The 17,908-nt window shown below is 40.6% G+C and overlaps 1 protein-coding gene across 2 annotated transcripts in view; it reads left to right on the top strand.

Annotated features, from left to right (window-relative positions):
* Positions 1-17,908, top strand: part of NIF3L1 (NGG1 interacting factor 3 like 1) — a 19,881-nt gene extending 1,973 nt beyond the window's left edge. The window contains exons 1-7 of one of the 2 annotated variants that reach the window (XM_040228829.1): positions 1,029-1,211; positions 1,244-1,665; positions 2,510-2,672; positions 5,091-5,217; positions 7,579-7,717; positions 9,546-9,629; positions 16,301-17,908. In XM_040228829.1, coding sequence (XP_040084763.1) covers positions 1,311-1,665; positions 2,510-2,672; positions 5,091-5,217; positions 7,579-7,717; positions 9,546-9,629; positions 16,301-16,485 — 1,053 coding nt within the window. In that variant the 5' untranslated portion in view covers positions 1,029-1,211; positions 1,244-1,310 and the 3' untranslated portion in view covers positions 16,486-17,908. Of the gene's footprint in view, positions 1-1,028; positions 1,666-2,509; positions 2,673-5,090; positions 5,218-7,578; positions 7,718-9,545; positions 9,630-16,300 lie in introns of those variants that run through there. The other variant, XM_040228828.1, reaches the window with a different exon arrangement.

Here is a 17,908-nt window from a genome sequence, read left to right as displayed (position 1 = left end):
GCCCATATTGGAGATACTGAGATACAGAAAAGATAGTTCCTGTTCTCTGGTAGCTTTAGGGGAGACAAACAGGAATATAACATTAATTAAGAGAATGTCTGGAGCAAAAGGGGAGACACTGAAAGAGAAAGTTTGTCAAGAAAAGCTTTATTTAGAAAGTCGAAGTGGTCTTGGAAGGAAGTGTAATATCCAGAGGAATGGAGAAGGATGGTTGAAGTAAGGGTGAGAAGACTAAGAACAGAGGGTGTGTGGGGGACAGGGAGGAGGGGATGAATGTAATTGTGTGTTATGTACCAGGCTTGTGCTCTGGAGAAGGGAATGGTTACCCACTCCAGTATTCTTACCTGGAGAATTCCATGGAAAGAAGAGTGTGGTGGGCTACAACCCATAGGGTTGCAAAGGGTCAGACACGACTGACCAACACATACACACACACACACAGACACACACACACTCCAGGCTTGTGCAGGGTGACTTAAACATAATCCATTTATTCCTCCAGATGACCTATGAAGTAAGTTATAGTATCTCTGTTTTGTAGATGAGAGAACAAGCTCAGAGCGCTTAAGTGACTTAACCTGTGATACCATGTGCTGGTAAATGACAGAGCCAATATTTGAACTTAGGTATGGCTTCCCTGGTGGCTCAGCAGTAAAGAATTTGCCTGCATCGCAGGAGACGCAGGAGACATGGGTTTGATCCCTGGGTCAGAAAGAAGCCCTGGAGGAGGGCATGGCAACCCATTCCAGTATTCTTGCCCGGAGAATCCCATGGACTGAGGAGCCTAGCCGGCTGTAGTCCAGTGGGTTTCAAAGAGTTGGCCACGACTGAAGCAACTGAGTGGGCTTCCCTGATAGCTCAGTTGATAAAGAATCTGCCTGCAATGCAGGAGACCCTGGTTCGATTCCTAGGTCAGGAAGATCCGCTGCAGAAGGGATAGGCTGCCCACTCCAGTATTCCTGGGCTTCCGCTGCGGCTCAGCTGGTAAAGAATCTGCCTGCAATGCGGGAGACCTAGGTTTGAAGCAACTGAGTACACAGGCCATCACGTTTGGGTCTTTTTTAGTGTAACACTACAGCTCTTTTGCTCATATACTTTGCTGTCTGAAAAGGTTTGAGTCTGGGAAGTGTACATGTCCTCCATAGGCTGTGTTTGACTTCAGATACTCAGTTTTGCCTGACTTCTGCATGCTGTCATCTCGTGTACGCCTGGTCGCCACGAGAGCCCGCCTGGTCGCCACGAGAGCCCGCCTGGTCGCCACGAGAGCCCGCCTGGTCCATTCCCTGATCTACAGCTCTTCGCGTTCCTTCATGGATCTGAAGGCTCTCCTTTGCTCCCTGAATGACTTTGCATCCCTCTCATTTGCTGAGAGCTGGGACAATGTCGGATTACTGGTGGAGCCGAGCCCACCGCACACTGTAAACACGCTCTTCCTGACCAATGACTTAACGGAAGAGGTGATGGAGGAGGCGCTGCAGAAGAAGGCGGGCCTCATCCTCTCCTACCACCCGCCCGTTTTCCGACCCATGAAGCGCGTCACCTGGAGGACGTGGAAGGAGCGCCTGGTGATCCGGGCGCTGGAGAACAGAGTTGCGATCTACTCTCCGCACACCGCCTATGACGCTGCTCCTCAGGGAGTCAACAGCTGGCTGGCTAAAGGGCTTGGTGAGAAGCCTCTTGTTCTTTCCTATCTAGTTTTTTTCCCTGTCAGTGCTTTGAAATTTTAGAGAGTGTCTTTTCAATAGTATTTTGACCTCTTTAGGGATGGGGACCATTATTCTGTTTTTATATATTTTAAAATAACCTTGCTGAAACCTGACAATTAAATTATATTTGAAAATGAAATTTTATTCTTAATGAATAAAGACCACGTTGGAAATCCTCATTTTTGGCTGAGCTTTGTGATTCCTTACTCAAGTGGCCCAGTGCCTAGCACTCAGGCACTCCAGAAAAGCCTGTTGAGTTGAATTGAACGCTCAGGCCTCTCCAGAATATACTTCATATATCAGGCAGATGGTTTCACTGGATTAGTGCTTATGCCCAGCACGATGAGGGAATTCACTGTATGTGCTTTTAGCTTTATTTTTGGTAAGGCTCTTTAGTTTCCTTGTGCTGGGCTGAAGCTTCGGTGATGATATAATCTGGATTAGTGTGGTCAAGTGGATTATGAGCTTTGTGACCTGAATCATAGTTTACACAAGTAAATTTAGTAAGCAGTCTCAATTCTATATGTCATCAGAAATTCATGAGTCAGTCTTGTCCAACTTTCTGTGATGTTTAAGAGTCTCTGGAAAATAGTTCTGAAAAGAAATATGATTCTGTATGACAATACAAAATCCTTAGGTTATGGGGACTATTGGTGTGTATGTAAGGACCATGTTGTGTGTGTTTATTATAGAAGCATCTAAGAATGAATCCTTTAAAGAATACTCATTTCTTACAGTAGTAGTTTTTAATTAAAAAAAAAACCCACAAAAACTCTTTTAACTCCTGACAATTTTTTTTCTAGGTGTTTGCACCTCCAGGCCCATCCATCCTTCCAAAGCTCCTGACTACCCCACAGAGGGAACTCACAGAGTAGAATTCAGTGTTACCCATACTCAAGACCTGGACAAAGTCGTTTCTGCACTGAAAGAAATTGCAGGTGTATCTGTTACTTCTTTTTCTGCTAGGTACAATATATTTTCCTCTTTTTGTGTATATATTAAGAATCTTTCTTACAAATTCTATAACCCTGCTATTTAAGTTTACAACAAATCATTTTCCTCAGGTGGCATCATTTTCCTCCGGTAGGTTTACAAAACAGCATTCTTCTCATTTGCATATGGGTCCCTGAGGAGGAAAACTATGGGATCTTTTCAATACAATAAAAATGATAACGCTTGTTGACTATTTTCTATGCAGGAAGGACTATACCACACATCTTACAGGGTTTCTAATCCTCCTGACAGTGTTGAAAGGTATTTTTACTTTAGGGTATGTGGATAAACCTTAGTGATATACTGATAATATAGGTTTACTTTTATCAGTTCCCAGCAAATGATGATTCCCAAACACTTGAAAGGGAAAAAATACGTTAAAATGCCTCTCAGATATGCCAATCATTTATTTAATTAGGTCTGAGATACCAAAAAATGTTGGGACTAATTTACCGTGCTGCTGCTAAGTGACTGCAGTTGTGTCTGACTCTGTGTGACCTCATAGACGGCAGCCCACCAGGCTCCCCTGTCCCTGGGATTCTCCAGGCAAGAACACTGGAGTGGGTTGCCTACTAAAGCATTGTAAAAGACACATTATACAGAGCTAGGACTTAATAATTATTAAAAAAATCAAAGATAAATATAGTGACCTTTTAATAAAATGGAAATCTGTTAGCAGTAATCATGCCTTGGGTAAATCTCAACTGCCGCTGTGCAAAGCTAAAATGGAAATCCATATAGGCTACACCAAAAATGACTCTTTGATGAGTGGTTTTTATGTGTAGATACATTATACTAAAGCCATAGTAAATGTCCTATAGTAGTATTGGGGGATTTCAAGATCCTTAAGGAAAATTATTTATAAGATTTTGCATAGATTTCGGTCATAGATATCTTTTACCATTCTGAAACACTGTAAATACTGAAATTAAAATTATACAAATAGAGCATGGAAACTTCAAACAAGACCACAGTCCTCCTTGTCCCTTCTACTCAGTCCCAAGATCTTCAACTCGAGTTGTCTTTCCTTTTGTTTTCAGAGAAGTGGATATCTTTCCAAACATGTATAGGGACATGAAGGAATGTATAGTTTTGTTTTAGTCATTGTTTTTTTTTTTAATTAAATGGTATGCTGTATTTGCATTTTTACTTATCATAGTAATCTTTCCATGTAGATTTCTTATTATGAATGTACTGTAATTTCTTGAAGCATTTCGCTTCCTAACTGGTGGACCTTTTAAAGAACTGATACACATTTAGTTTGGTTCCAGTTTCTCCATATTACAGGAGTATCTGGGACTTAACAATTAGACTGGGGACCAGGCATTGTTTTTGCTTTTTATTTTCAAATCTCTGCAGATGGTTCCAGTGTTAAAACTAAGCTTCCACATTATGTTGTAAGGTATCTTTTGGTTCTTGAATTCTGTGATTATATTTAGAGTTTATGATTAAATATAAAACTTTCTTGTTGCTAGTTTTTTTGGAGAGGCTCTCAAATGTTCCTTTTTAAAAATTTTTTTGGCCATGCCCTGTGGCTTTTAGGATCTTAGTTCGCTGACCAAGGAGTGAACCCAGGCCCTGGCAATAAAAGCACCTAGCCCTAACCACTGGATCGCCAAGGAATTCCTAAGGGTATTGCTTTTTAAAGGGTGATTCAGGGACCCTCTGAATCATAAGCATAATGGGTGCTTTCGAAAAATGCATCACGTGGTTGTGTGGCAGAAACCAATGCAAGATTATAGCACAATTATCCTTCAATTAAAAATAAACAAAGACAAATGCAGATTTTTTTGCTTTATCCTAGATCTGTGTAATTAGAATGGGATTTGCCTGAGAGTCTGTCTGGGAAATTCTTGTATTCAATGATGTTTGAAAATTAACTTTTCTAGGGCTTTAAAAAACTTGTTTGCCCCAGCCCCATTCATAGATGTTCTGATGTTCTGTTTCACTGAGTCTATAGAAGAGTCCAGCAGCTGTTATTTTAAGAAGCCAGCAGGAGATTTCTAATGCACGACTAGGACTAAGAACAGTTCTACAACAGAGGTTTCAAAGTGAGGTCCCTGGACCAGCACATCAGTGTCACCTGGAACTTGTTAGATAAATTCTCAGCCCCCACTCAGACCTACTAAATCAGAAGCTCTGAGGGTACGGCCCAACAGTCTGTTTTAATAAGGCCATGAGATGATTTTGATGCATGCTAAAGTTTGAGAAACACCATTCTAGAAAATGGTTTGGAATTAAATCCTAAAGTCCATATAAATCTAATCTCCTATTACAGGAGGTTGTAAACTATGGATTATTTTGAATATATAAATTTATATATATATATTTTTTTTTAATTTATATTTATCTGTGTATGTTTATCCTAAAGCAAGTGACTTTTTTTTCCAGGACTGATGATGAAGAACAAACACGGCTCAGTCTGAATTGTACTCAGCAAGCTTTGATGCAGGTGGTGGCTTTTCTTTCCCAGAATAGGCAGTTTTATCAGAAGACTGAAATTCTGTCACTAGAGAAGGTAATAAAAGATATCTTATGTTACAGTGCAGTTTTGTTTGACAAATTCATATGTAAAGTGTTAGTTCAGCAGATTATTAACTATGCCTAGAGTAGAAGCACAAAGTGGTGATGAAAGCATGTTGGGCCCTGGAAAGTTTATTGAAAAAGGGAGACGTTTCAGGAATACAAAAATGTAGATATCTTAGTCCATTCAGGCTGCCATAACATGTTTGGACTTCTATAACAGAATACTATAGACTGGATAGCTTATAAACAACAGTAATTTATTTTTAACAGTTAAGGAGGAAGCTAAGTCCAAAATCGTGGCACTGGCAGACTCTGAGTGTTGCCTGACAGGAGCTCACTACATGCTTCAAAGATGGTGCCTTCTCTCTGTGTCGCCACACAGTGAAGGGGACTTGGTATCTCTCTGGAGCCTCTCTTCTAAAGCACTAATCCCAGTTGTGTGGGTTCCAACCTCATGATCTGAAAGTACCTCCCAATGGCTACACCTCCTAATCTATAGGTTAGGATTTCATCCTGTGAATTTGAGGGGGCCGGAAACATTCAGACCATGATGGTACTTCTTCATGATGAGAGACTCAGTTACAGATTCAGTCTCTTATTTTATACCCTCTGCCTGGACCATTTTATTCATTCCTTTAACTTGACATGTGGTGATCCCTATGTCTTTACTTCCTGTCTCAGGATGCTTTCTTAAGGTAAAAGATAAAATTTAAAAAAAAAACAAAACAAAACCTGTATTTCCAGCCACTTTCTGAACATTTCCTCCTTAGAGATCTCACAAGTATTTAAAATCCAATATATACAAAAATTGACCTTATCCATATACCATGCTTTTAAATACAAGTTTTTTTCTGTTTTATCGGTGACCCTAAGAGCTGTTTTATTTGCAGGTATGCACAACTCTCCCTTGTTCCCGTACATCCAAGCCCTGCTGATTCTGTCCCTAAATGTACAAGATGTTTCTCCTCTCTGTTTGCTTTGCCACCACAGTAGTTGAAACGCTCATGTTCCCTCCCTTGGGATATAAGATACAGTAAACTCCTGAGCAGGCACCTCCAGGAGATAGTCCAGGCTTTTCGGCTTAGAGTGTGTAGCCTTTCATGACCAGCGAGGACCCCTGTCTCCAGCTTCTGCTCCCTCCCCATCCCTTGCTCTGCATACCAGCTATACTGTCTGCTTTTAGATCTGCCCTGTGTGCTCTCTCACACCTCTGTACATGTTCTCTCTGTTTAGAATGCCTCAATAAATAAATAAAAAGGAAAAAAGAAAAAAAATAGAATGCCTCACCACATCTCACTGTATCTCTAACCCACCACCCTGCACTTCACATCTCTCCTTTCTTAACTCCTTTCTGGTTTGTCTTCAAGACCCAAGTCCTTGTAGAAGCTCATTTTACTCCCCTTACTTCAAGTATCCACCTCCCCACCCCCATCGCAACTTATCTATTTTGTCACTCTTTTGTGATCCCATAAAAAAATAGTACTCACCTTGGACTTCCCTGGTGGTCCACTGGTTAAGACTCCATGCTTCCAATGCAAGGGGCAGAGGTTCGATCCCTGGACAGGGAACTAAGATCCCACATGCCACTCAGCCAAAAAAAATAGAAAAAGAAGAGAAAACTACCTTCTCAGGAGACTGAGCTCCTAGAAGTCAGAGAATGTTTTTGTCAGGTTTGCATTCCTAACTTTTAGCTTGGAGCTACTTTATTTTATTTATTTTTTTTTTTAAATTTTTTTTTTTTTTATTTGGCTGTGCTGGGTCTTAGTCATGGGGTGAGAACTCTTAGTTGTGGCTGGTGGGATCTAGTTCCCTGAGCAGGGATTGAACTTGGGTCCCCTACATTGGGAACTCAAGAGTCTTACCCATTGGACCACCAGGGAAGTCCCAGGAGCTACTTTAAAAAATTTTTATCTATTTATTTATTTTTGGCTGTGCTAGGTCTTCGTTGCTGCATGGGCTTTTTCCTAGTGCTGTGACGGGGGCTACTCTCTAGTTGCTATGCATGGGCATCTCACTGTAGCGGCTTCTTTCCTTGCAGAGCATGGGCTCTAGGGCCCAAGGACTACAGTAGTTTTCGACCCCCGGGTTCCAGAGCACAAGCTTAATAGTTGTGGTGCATGGGCTTAGCTGCCCTGCAGCATGTGGGACCTTTCCAGATCAGGGATCGAATCTGTGTCTCCTGCATTGGCAGGCAGATTCTTTACCACTGAACCACCAGGAAAGCCCTGGAGCTAGTTTTATAGCAAGCTCATAGTACCCTTGTTTTATTGATCTCAGTATTTGCTCTTTGCTCTATAGAATTGTTTTCTAGGACTGATGATGTCCAGTTTTCCTAATTTCTGTTTCTCTACAGCCTCTGCTTCTCTATACTGGGATGGGACGGTTATGTACACTGGATGAGTCTGTCTCCTTGGAAACCATGATTGAACGAATCAAAAGTCACCTAAAACTATCTCATGTTCGCCTTGCTCTTGGAATAGGGAAGACCTTAGGTAACTATGTCTTCTATATATGTCCAGCATACCTACTGATAATATTGGGCAAAAATTGAAACTTTTGGCTATATCAATATGATAGAAATATGTTAGCAGTTCACAGAAGATGACTGGTTTACTTTATTGGTCAGAGTGGACAAGGTTATGCTGTGGTATACATCCATCGACCTAAACAAGATTTATTTCTCGTTCTCTAGGTCCATCTCAGATCAGCAGGGGACTCTACTCATTGTAGACAGGTCTTGAAGAGGGAGAGTCTTAAACTGCAGTTAAACATTGTAGTCTAGAAATGATACATATTCTGTTCAACTCATTGTTCAGAGTCAGTCAACCCAGGAAGAGCATGAAGTGCAGTCCTACCACATTCCAGGAAGAAAGCTAGAAATCGTAATTGCTCCAATTACAATGCAGATCTTAAGTTTTACAATACTGATGATAATTTATAGTGAGGTACTGCTATGCTCAGTGATGTAATTGACTGTGGTTTCTGAGTTTTGTAGCCACTGCCTTCTCTTGGCTTTCTCCTGTACTTTGGGGAACAAAAGGAACGAGCAGAATATTTACTGGGCCCCTGCAGTGAGCCCAGGACTATTCAGAGTGTCTTAAGTGTATGTGTTTCCACTGTGAAGGCAACAAGTGGAGTGCAGTTGTTATGAGTGTGGAGTCTGATGCTGTGGGTTCCTGTAACAGTCATGTCTGCTGCATGGCTTTGACGGACATGACAGGGGTGGTGTAGTTCGTGGGGCTGGCCCACGTTACGTGCAGTAAGTGCTAGCTATTCTTAGATGTCTCGGAAGTATTATTTTTCCTGTTGTATAGGTGAAAAAAATTGAGGTTTGCAGAGGTAACTGACTTAACCAAAATCCACAGTTGGATCAAACAACTCATGAGTGCTCATTTCCAAAGAAGGTGGGTGGCAGAGATGGAATAAGACTTCTGACCAGCTCCATTGCCCCTTTTTTGAAATACAACTAATGAAGTGTCCATTCTAGGAATCTAAGTACTCAACACTTGTTGGATTTTGGCTTGAAAGTTTCTGTATTTCACTCTCCAGAGGATGCTCTTTTAGGAAAATACCATATTAAAAAAAAAAAAGTCAATTAACAATGTTGTGTTAGTTTCAGGTATACAGCAAAGTGATTCAGTTATACATACATCTATTCTTTTTCAAATTCTTTCCCCATTTAGGTTGTTACATAATATTGAGCAGAGTTGCCTATGCTAAATAGTGGGTCCTGGTTGGTTATCCATTTTAAATATAGCAGTATGTCCATGTCATTCCCTAACTATCCCTTTTCCTTACTTCCCCACTGGTAACTATAAGTTCGTTTTCTATATATCAACTATACTCCAATATAAAATCAAAAGTTAAAAAGATATGTGTCAACTCCATTACATAGCATCCTCTGACTAGCCTGTTTAGTTCCTTAGCTTCCTTACCTGGGGACAGAGACAAACATGCCTACCTCTTACTGTTACCTGGAGACCAGGTAATTAATTGAGCAGCACTGTGGTAAAGCCTAAAGCCTAGTGCTAATAGTGGTAAATACTATTCAGAGGTGCCTTACGTGGGCTTGTGCAACAGCGAGTGTCCAAAGGAATAATAATCTTGCTTTAGGTTAGCTCTGTAATACCAAGGAATAGTCTGTTTGCCTATATGAAGACATGTTTTATTATTTTTTAAAACTTTTTACACAAAATTCACATACCGGTGATAAGACTGAGAGAGAGATCTGTATTACATATCGGATTCTTGGTACAGATTGTAATATTAATATGAAGGGGAACTGAAAAGTGTGGGTCTCTTGTTTTCTTTATCATGAAGAGTCCCCAGTCAAAGTCGTGGCTCTGTGCGCTGGTTCTGGGAGCAGCGTCCTGCAGGGGACAGATGCCGACCTTTATCTCACAGGTAGGACAGCCTTTGGACCTTTCTTGTACCCTTTTCTTGATACCCTTTTCTTGTGTATCCCTTCCCTACTTTGGTTTGTCTTTTACAAGGTAAAAATTAGCAGATTTTAGGACAGCATCTAACATACAGACGGATCTAATAAATGTTTTTTGAAGCTGAACTAAATAAGAACTATGTCAAAATTGGGGACATACCACATACTTCGTGGAAGGAAAAAAAAAATCATCTAATAATTAGATTATCTAAAATGTGATGTTCAGCATTTATTTAACCTATTTTGTTCCTAAACATGATTTCTCTCAGATTTCACGTAAGTTACTGGGACACTTTTTACCTGTTGCCTTAGGTAGAAAATTGTTCCTCTTACTCGGCCCTGAAGGCAGTGATCACTTTCTTTCAGTTCTAGCTCCAAAATCTTTCTAATTTTACCCTTATCTCCGTCCAGATATCCCCTACCTAAAGTACTTCATTAAGCCTCTAATCTTAATCTTCCACACACTCCCCCAGAACTTTCAGAAGTACAAATGTGATGGCGTATAATATTATCATGGCTGAAGACCATTCAGCGATGTCCTCCATGTGCCCTGGTGAAGCCTGAACATCCCACGTCTTCTTTCATGCAGTCTTGGCTCATTCTGTTTTCCCTGGCTAGGATGTCTTTCTTTACTCCTTTCGTATACTTCTGGTGATAAGCTCAAAGATACCTCCCCTGAGAAGCATTTTCTTGACAGTGTCTGGCTCCTGCCCCTGATGATCATACCTTCCTCTCTCAATTCCTGTCACTTTTTTCTTAATCTACAATATGCATTTCTTTTGGACAGAAATTGTTTCACTCCCAGGCTCCTTGTGGGTAATACCTAATTGATAACATGGCCCATCGTTCCTCCAAGGGAGTTGGAGGCACTTTGAACACTGCTGTTACCAGCTGCATTTCTACCTCTGGGCCTCTTGAGGGTTAGGAGACAGGGGCTTAAGATTACTTTACCAACTTCTAAAACTAGACTCAAGGGTCGTAAGCCCCTGGCCATCCCTTTGGCATTACTAGACCTCTCCTGCCACCGTACGCCCGTGCCTTATTATCTAGCATACTCCCTTACAAAGGCTGCTGCACTTGAAATGATGTCATGTCTCTGAGAATAGGTGCAGCATCTTAGTAAGCCTGATGTATTGCTTTGAACCAATTAAAAGTGTATATGACCATTGTCTGTTTTCTTTTCCATCCTTCTAAAGAAGCAAGGGTTTTATTTGGGGGGGGGGCGGCTATTTATTTAATTTTTATTGAAGTATAGTTGCTTTATAATGTTGTATTAGTTTCTGATGTACAGCAAAATGAATCAGTTATATGTATATTCACTCTTTTTTAGATTTCCTTCCTGTTTCAATTCAGTTCAGTTCAGTTGCTTAGTCGTGTCCGAGCCTTTGCGACCCCATGAATCGCAGCACGCCAGGCCTCCCTGTCCATCACCATCTCCCGGAGTTCACTCAGACTTACGTCCATTGAGTCTGTGATACCATCCAGCCATCTCATCCTTGGTCGTCCCCTTCTCCTCCTGCCCCCAATCCCTCCCAGCATCAGAGTCTTTTCCAATGAGTCAACTCTTCGCATGAGGTGTCCGAAGTACTGGAGTTTCAGCTTTAGCATCATTCCTTCCAAAGAAATCCCAGGGCTGATCTCCTTCAGAATGGACTGGTTGGATCTCCTTGTAGTCCAAGGGACCCTCAAGAGTCTTCTCCAACACCACAGTTCAAAAGCATCAATTCTTCGGTGCTCAGCCTTCTTCACAGTCCAACTCTCACATCCATACATGACCACAGAAAAAACCATAGCCTTGACTAGACGGACCTTATTCGGCAAAGTAATGTCTCTGCTTTTGAATATGCTATCTAGGTTGGTCATAACTTTTCTTCCAAGGAGTAAGCGTCTTTTAATTTCATGGCTGCAGTCACCATCTGCAGTGATTTTGGAGCCCAGAAAAATAAAGTCAGCCACTGTTTCCACTGTTTCCTCATCTATTTCCCATGAAGTGATGGGACCAGATGCCATGATCTTCGTTTTCTGAATGTTGAGCTTTAAGCCAACTTTTTCACTCTCCTCTTTCACTTTCATCAAGAGGCTTTTGAGTTCCTCTTCACTTTCTGCCATAAGGGTGGTGTCATCTGCATATCTGAGGTGATTGATATTTCTCCCGGCAATCTTGATTCCAGCTTGTGTTTCTTCCAGCCCAGCGTTTCTCATGATGTACTCTGCATATGTTAAATAAGTAGGGTGACAATATACAGCCTTGACATACTCCTTTTCCTATTTGGAAGCAGTCTGTTCCATGTCCAGTTCTAACTGTTACTTCCTGACCTGCATACAGATTTCTCAAGAGGCAGGTTAGGTGGTCTGGTATTCCCATCTCTCTCAGAATTTTCCACAGTTTATTGTGATCCACACAGTCAAAGGCTTTGGCATAGTCAATAAAGCAGAAGTGGATGTTTTTCTGGAACTCTCTTGCTTTTTCCATGATCCAGCGGATGTTGGCAATTTGATCTCTGGTTCCTCTGCCTTTTCTAAAACCAGCTTGAACATCAGGGAGTTCACGGTTCACGTATTGCTGAAGCCTGGCTTGCAGAATTTTGAGCATTACTTTACTAGCATGTGAGATGAGTACAATTGTGCGGTAGTTTGAGCATTCTTTTGCATTGCCTTTCTTGGGAATTGGAATGAAAACTGACCTTTTCCAGTCCTGTGGCCACTGCTGAGTTTTCCAAATTTGCTGGCATATTGAGTGCAGCACTTTCACAGCATCATCTTTCAGGATTTGAAACAGCTCAACTGGAATTCCATCACCTCCACTAGCTTTGTTTGTAGTGATGCTTTCTAAGGCCCACTTGACTTCACATTCCAAGATGTCTGGCTCTAGATTAGTGATCACATCATCATGGTTATCTGGGTCATGAAGATCTTTTTTGTACAGTTCTTCCATGTATTCTTGCCACCTTTTCTTAATATCTTCTGCTTCTGTTAGGTCCATACCATTTCTGTCCTTTATTGAGCCCATCTTTGCATGAAATGTTCCCTTGGTATCTCTAATTTTCTTGAAGAGATCTCTAGTCTTTCCCATTCTGTTGTTTTGCTCTATTTATAAGCCCTCAAATTTATACCAGATTGAAGTAAACTTTCAGTGTATAGATAGTTTAACATGTTATAACATGATGTTTCTATTTTAAAATTTAACATTTTACTTTGAAGGAATTTTAGACCTATAGAAAAGTTGCAGTGAGAATAGTATAATCAACTCTTATATACTCTTCACCTACAGTGAAAGTGAATTCGCTCAGTCGTGTCCGACTCTTTGCGACCCCGTGGACTGTAGCCAGCCAGGCTCCTCCATCCATGGGATTCTCCAGGCAAGAAGACTGAAGTGGGTTGCCATTTCCTTCTCCAGAGGATCTTCCCGAACCAGGGATCGAACCCAGGTCTCCCGCATTGCAGGCAGATGCTTTAACCTCTGAGCCACCAGGGAAGCCCCACCTACATTACTAATGGCTATTCTTTGCCACATTTGTACATTCTGTCTTTCTATAATATCATATATGTGTATATATTTGTGTATGCATAAGTATTAGGTTGGTGCAAAAGTAATTGTGGTTGACTTTTACACCAACCTCAATTATTTTTGCACCAACTGCAGTTACTTTTGAACCTCAATTACTTTTTCATCAACCTGAGTTACTATTACTTTTGCACCAACAACAATTACTTTTGAATCTCAATTACTTTTGCACCAACCTAATATGTATTTATGTTTTCTCCCAAACCATTTATAAATAAATTACAGATAAGATGACCTTTTACCTTCAAATACCTCAGCATTATATCTCCTAGGAGCAAGGACATTCCCTTATATGACCATATTATAATGACCAAATTCAGGAATTTAACATTGTTAATTGATCAAAATTTATAGTATTTCTTTTTCAGATTGATGCTCAATTCTTTTTTTTAAATATAAATTTATTTATTTTAATTGTAGGCTAATTACTTTACAGTATTGTATTGGTTTTGCCATACGTTGACATGAATCAGCCATGGGTGTACATGTGTTCCCCACCCTGAACCCCCCTCCCTCCTCCCTCCCCATCTCATCCCTCTGGGTCATCCCAGTGCACCAGCCCCGAGCATCCTGTATCCTGCATCAAACCTGGACTGGCGATTCATTTCACATATGATAATATACATGTTTCAGTGCCATTCTCCCAAATCATCCCACCCTCTCCCTCTCCCACAGAGTCCAAAAGACTGTTCTGTACATCTGTGTTTCTTTTGCTGTCTCGTATACAGGGTTATCGTTACCATCTTCCTAAATTCCATATATATGCGTTATACTGTATTGGTGTTTTTCTTTCTGGCTTACTTCACTCTGTATTATAGGTTCCAATTTCATCTGCCCCATTAGAACTGACTCAAATGTATTCTTTTTAATGGTTGAGTAATACTCCATTGTGTACACATTGTACCACAGCTTTCTTATCCATTCATCTGCTGATGGACATCTAGGTTGCTTCCATGTCCTGGCTTTTATAAACAGTGCTGCGATGAACATTGGGGTACACGTGTCTCTTTCAATTCTGGTTTCCTCAGTGTGTATGCCCAGCAGTGGGATTGCTGGGTCATAAGGCAGTTCTATTTCCAGGTTTTTAAAGAATCTCCATACTGTTCTCCATAGTGGCTGTACTAGTTTGCATTCCCACCAACAGTGTAAGAGGGTTCCCTTTTCTGCACAGCCTCTCCAGCATTTATTGCTTGTAGACTTTTGGATAGCAGCCATTCTGACTGGTGTGAAATGGTACCTCACAGTGGTTTTGATTTGCATTTCTCTGATAATGAGTGATGTTGTGATGCTCAATTCTTGATCACACTCTGCATCTGTTCTAGTTCTCAACTTTGTTTTTAGAGCATTGGCATTTTTGAAGAGCATAGGCCATTTGCTTTCTTTGTATATCTCTCACTTTGGAATGTCTGATTGTTTTCCATAAATAATGACTTTTTAAAATTAGTTTTTCTATCACAAAGAAGTATATACATGAGATAAATTCACACAGTTCCAAAATGTTAAAATGTCCTTCTTATATGGTTAGTTGGGGAAACAGAAAATGTCTTATCTAGCTTACTTTAGATGTCTGTAATCTGTGAGGCATCACTTTGAATATCACTTCAGAGATGAGAAACCCCAGCCGAAAGACCATTTTCATCACCCTTCCTTTGAGCTTTACATATTAGGTCATAAAGGGTAGTATCCTAGGAAGACCAGCAGATGGCAAGCTTGCTCCTTGGAAATATAAATTGTATACTAGTCCAGACAGCCAGACTCTTTCCCAAAGCATGACTTCTAACTGGGCCACTTAGTGCCCTTTTATCCTTTCACTTTTTCTCTGCTATTACTTAAATTAAGATATTTTAAAAGGTGCTTGAGTAGAAACTAGTCCTTACAGTGAGGGCTTCCCTGGTGGCTCAAATGTTAGAGTATCTGCCTGCAATGCAGGAGACCTCGGTTTGATCCCTGAGTTGGGAACATCTCCTGGAGAAGGGGAATGGCTACCCACTTCAGTGTTCTTGCCTGCACAATTCCATGGACAGAGGAGCCTAGCAAGCTACAGTCCATGGGGTCGCAAAGGGTTGGACACGACTGAGTGACTAACACTTCATAATGAAATAATGCATATTTGACTGGGGAAGAGTGTGAGGAATTGAAATTGAGGGCTTTTTTTTCTTTTCCTAAGAACTTTTTTTTAATGCCTTTATGTCTTAAGTGTATTTCAAAATTGTGCTTTTTATGGAAAAGCCAAATATTCTTGCTCGTACATCAGATTCACAAAGTGTTTTTTAAAAATTCAAAACATTTTGAGTTTTCCCAAAATCTTTCCACAAAAGATGAGATCCTCTTCTACCAGTAACTTCAGAATTTCTAGGCGTTTTGCCTGAGTCAAAGGAAAAATACCTTGTTTTTAATTTAGAAATAACCTTAAGCTCATTTCATTCTTATGAATTAGACTACAGTTGATGCTGAGAATTTTGTTATTCACAAAGTATAAAGGGGCTTCCCTGGTGGCTCAGATGGTAAAGAATCTGCCTAGAATGTGGGAGATCTGGGTTCGATTCCTGGGTCGGGAAGACCCCTTGGAAAAGGAATTGGCAGCCCACTCCAGTATTCCTGCCTGGAGAATTCCATGGACAGAGGAGCCTGGTGGGCTAGAGTCCATGGGGATACAGAGAGTCAGACATGACTGAGCTACTAACACTTCACTTTATTTCACAAAGTATAAATAAGTCTTTGGGAGGTAAGCAGTGGTCGTTTATTTTATTTTATTATGGAAACCTTTTGAATGGGTGTTCCTACAGGTCAGTTCTGGCAGTATTAGATACTGTTGGATGTGTGAATTTGGATACTTGCCTTGCATATACCAAGGAGAAAGAATTTGGAATTCTCAGTGGGATGGCCTCTCTTTTTAAATTGAAGGACATGTAAGAAACATGCATATAACTTTCTAGATTCATGTGTAAAGTTTTGCTGTATTACATTTGCTTCATATAGGATGAAAACTTTCTGCTGTTATGGTTCAGCACGGAACCATAGTCCACAGACTGTGCTTAATATTTAAATATTTTCTCTTTCCTTTGTTGGCAGGTGAGATGTCCCACCATGATGTTCTGGATGCTGTTTCCCAAGGAATAAGTGTCATCCTCTGTGAACACAGCAACACTGAACGAGGCTTTCTTTCTGATCTTCGAGATATGCTGGATGCTCACTTGGAGAATAAGATTAATATTATCCTGTCAGAAACAGACAGAGACCCTCTTCATGTGATATAAGGCCTGCAGGAACAGCCAGATAACACAATATAGAAAGCAGGTGGCTCCCAGTGTGAATCCATAACATGAATCAGTGGGGTTGGTATCCTTCCAAGAGTATCTTAGAAGGTACATTAGCATTTCTGGTTTCTTAGTCTGCTTCTCCAGATGTTCTGTAGCTCAGAAGGTAAAAACTATAATGTAATTACCATTGAAGAATAAATATTATAAAGGACAAATTAAAGAATATACTGTGGAGTATAAATTCATTATAAACTCTAGGAAATATGGAGTAAAACTGTTTATTTAACATTCTTGGGAAATAGCTCAAGTAATCATCTCTTTAACTCAGTTATAGATGGGATGTGCATTCTAGATCTCTCTGTCCTTAGGTATTTTAAAAATATACCTTTTCAGAAAAGTATGTCTATATATGTATACTTTAAAAACTTGATATTAGCTCACCTATATCTAGGTAGTAACCTTTGGAGGGTGGTAAGGTCTGTCTTTCTGTTCCTGTTCCTAGATCACTGATCTCCCACCTAAATTTCAGAATCAGGATGAGATTTTGTTTTTTGGCCTTGAGCAAACTACTTAAGCTTTGCCTCAGTTTTCTCATCCCATGCGGCATGTGGGATCTTAGTTCCTCGACCAGGGATCACACTAGTGCCTCCTACAGTGCAAGTATGAAGTCTTAACCACTGGACCTCCACGGATGTCCCTCAGGATGAGTTCTGCTTTTTGTTGTAAACATACATGATCATTATTCATGTTCAGTTCAGTTCAGTCACTTAGTCCTGTCCGACTTTGCGACCCCATGGACTGCAGCACGCCAGGCCTCCCTGTCCATCACCAACTCCTGCAGTTTACTCAAACTCATGTCCATTGAGTCAGTGATGCCATCCAACCATCTCATCCTCTGTCATCCCCTCCTCTTCCTGCCTTCAATCTTTCCCAGCATCAGGGTCTTTTCAGATGAGTCAGTTCTTTGCATCAGGTGGCCAAAGTATTGGAGTTTCAGTTTCAGCATCAGTCCTTCCAATGAATATTCAGGATTATTCATGTAACTATTGCTTTTTAGGTAACTCACCATTAAAGATTTTTAACTTTAAAAATAATACTGGTGAATACGTGTACAGTATTAGTTTTGTGCCAGGCACTGTACTATGTGCTCTATAAGCACTTTCAATCCCTTATATGCAAGTATATAGGTATTGTTACAACCATTTTAACAGATGAGGAAACTGAGACAGAGGTTATGTAGCTTGCCCAAGGCCATGTAGCTTGGAAGTGATGGAGTTAGGACATAAACTCAGACAGTCTGGCTTCAGAGCCTATGTGCTTATTAATTGCAGTGGATCTTAATCAAATATGTTGATGGCAGGACTGATATAAGAGGTATGGAAGAAATCCTGAAGGGAAAATAAATCCATCTTAACTGTGA

The sequence above is a fragment of the Oryx dammah genome, unplaced genomic scaffold, assembly GCF_014754425.2.
Source record: "Oryx dammah isolate SB20612 unplaced genomic scaffold, SCBI_Odam_1.1 HiC_scaffold_27, whole genome shotgun sequence".
NCBI classification, from domain to species: Eukaryota; Metazoa; Chordata; class Mammalia; order Artiodactyla; family Bovidae; genus Oryx; species Oryx dammah.
Note: the sequence above shows the minus strand (reverse complement) of the source record. Positions and strands in the feature narration are given on the sequence as shown.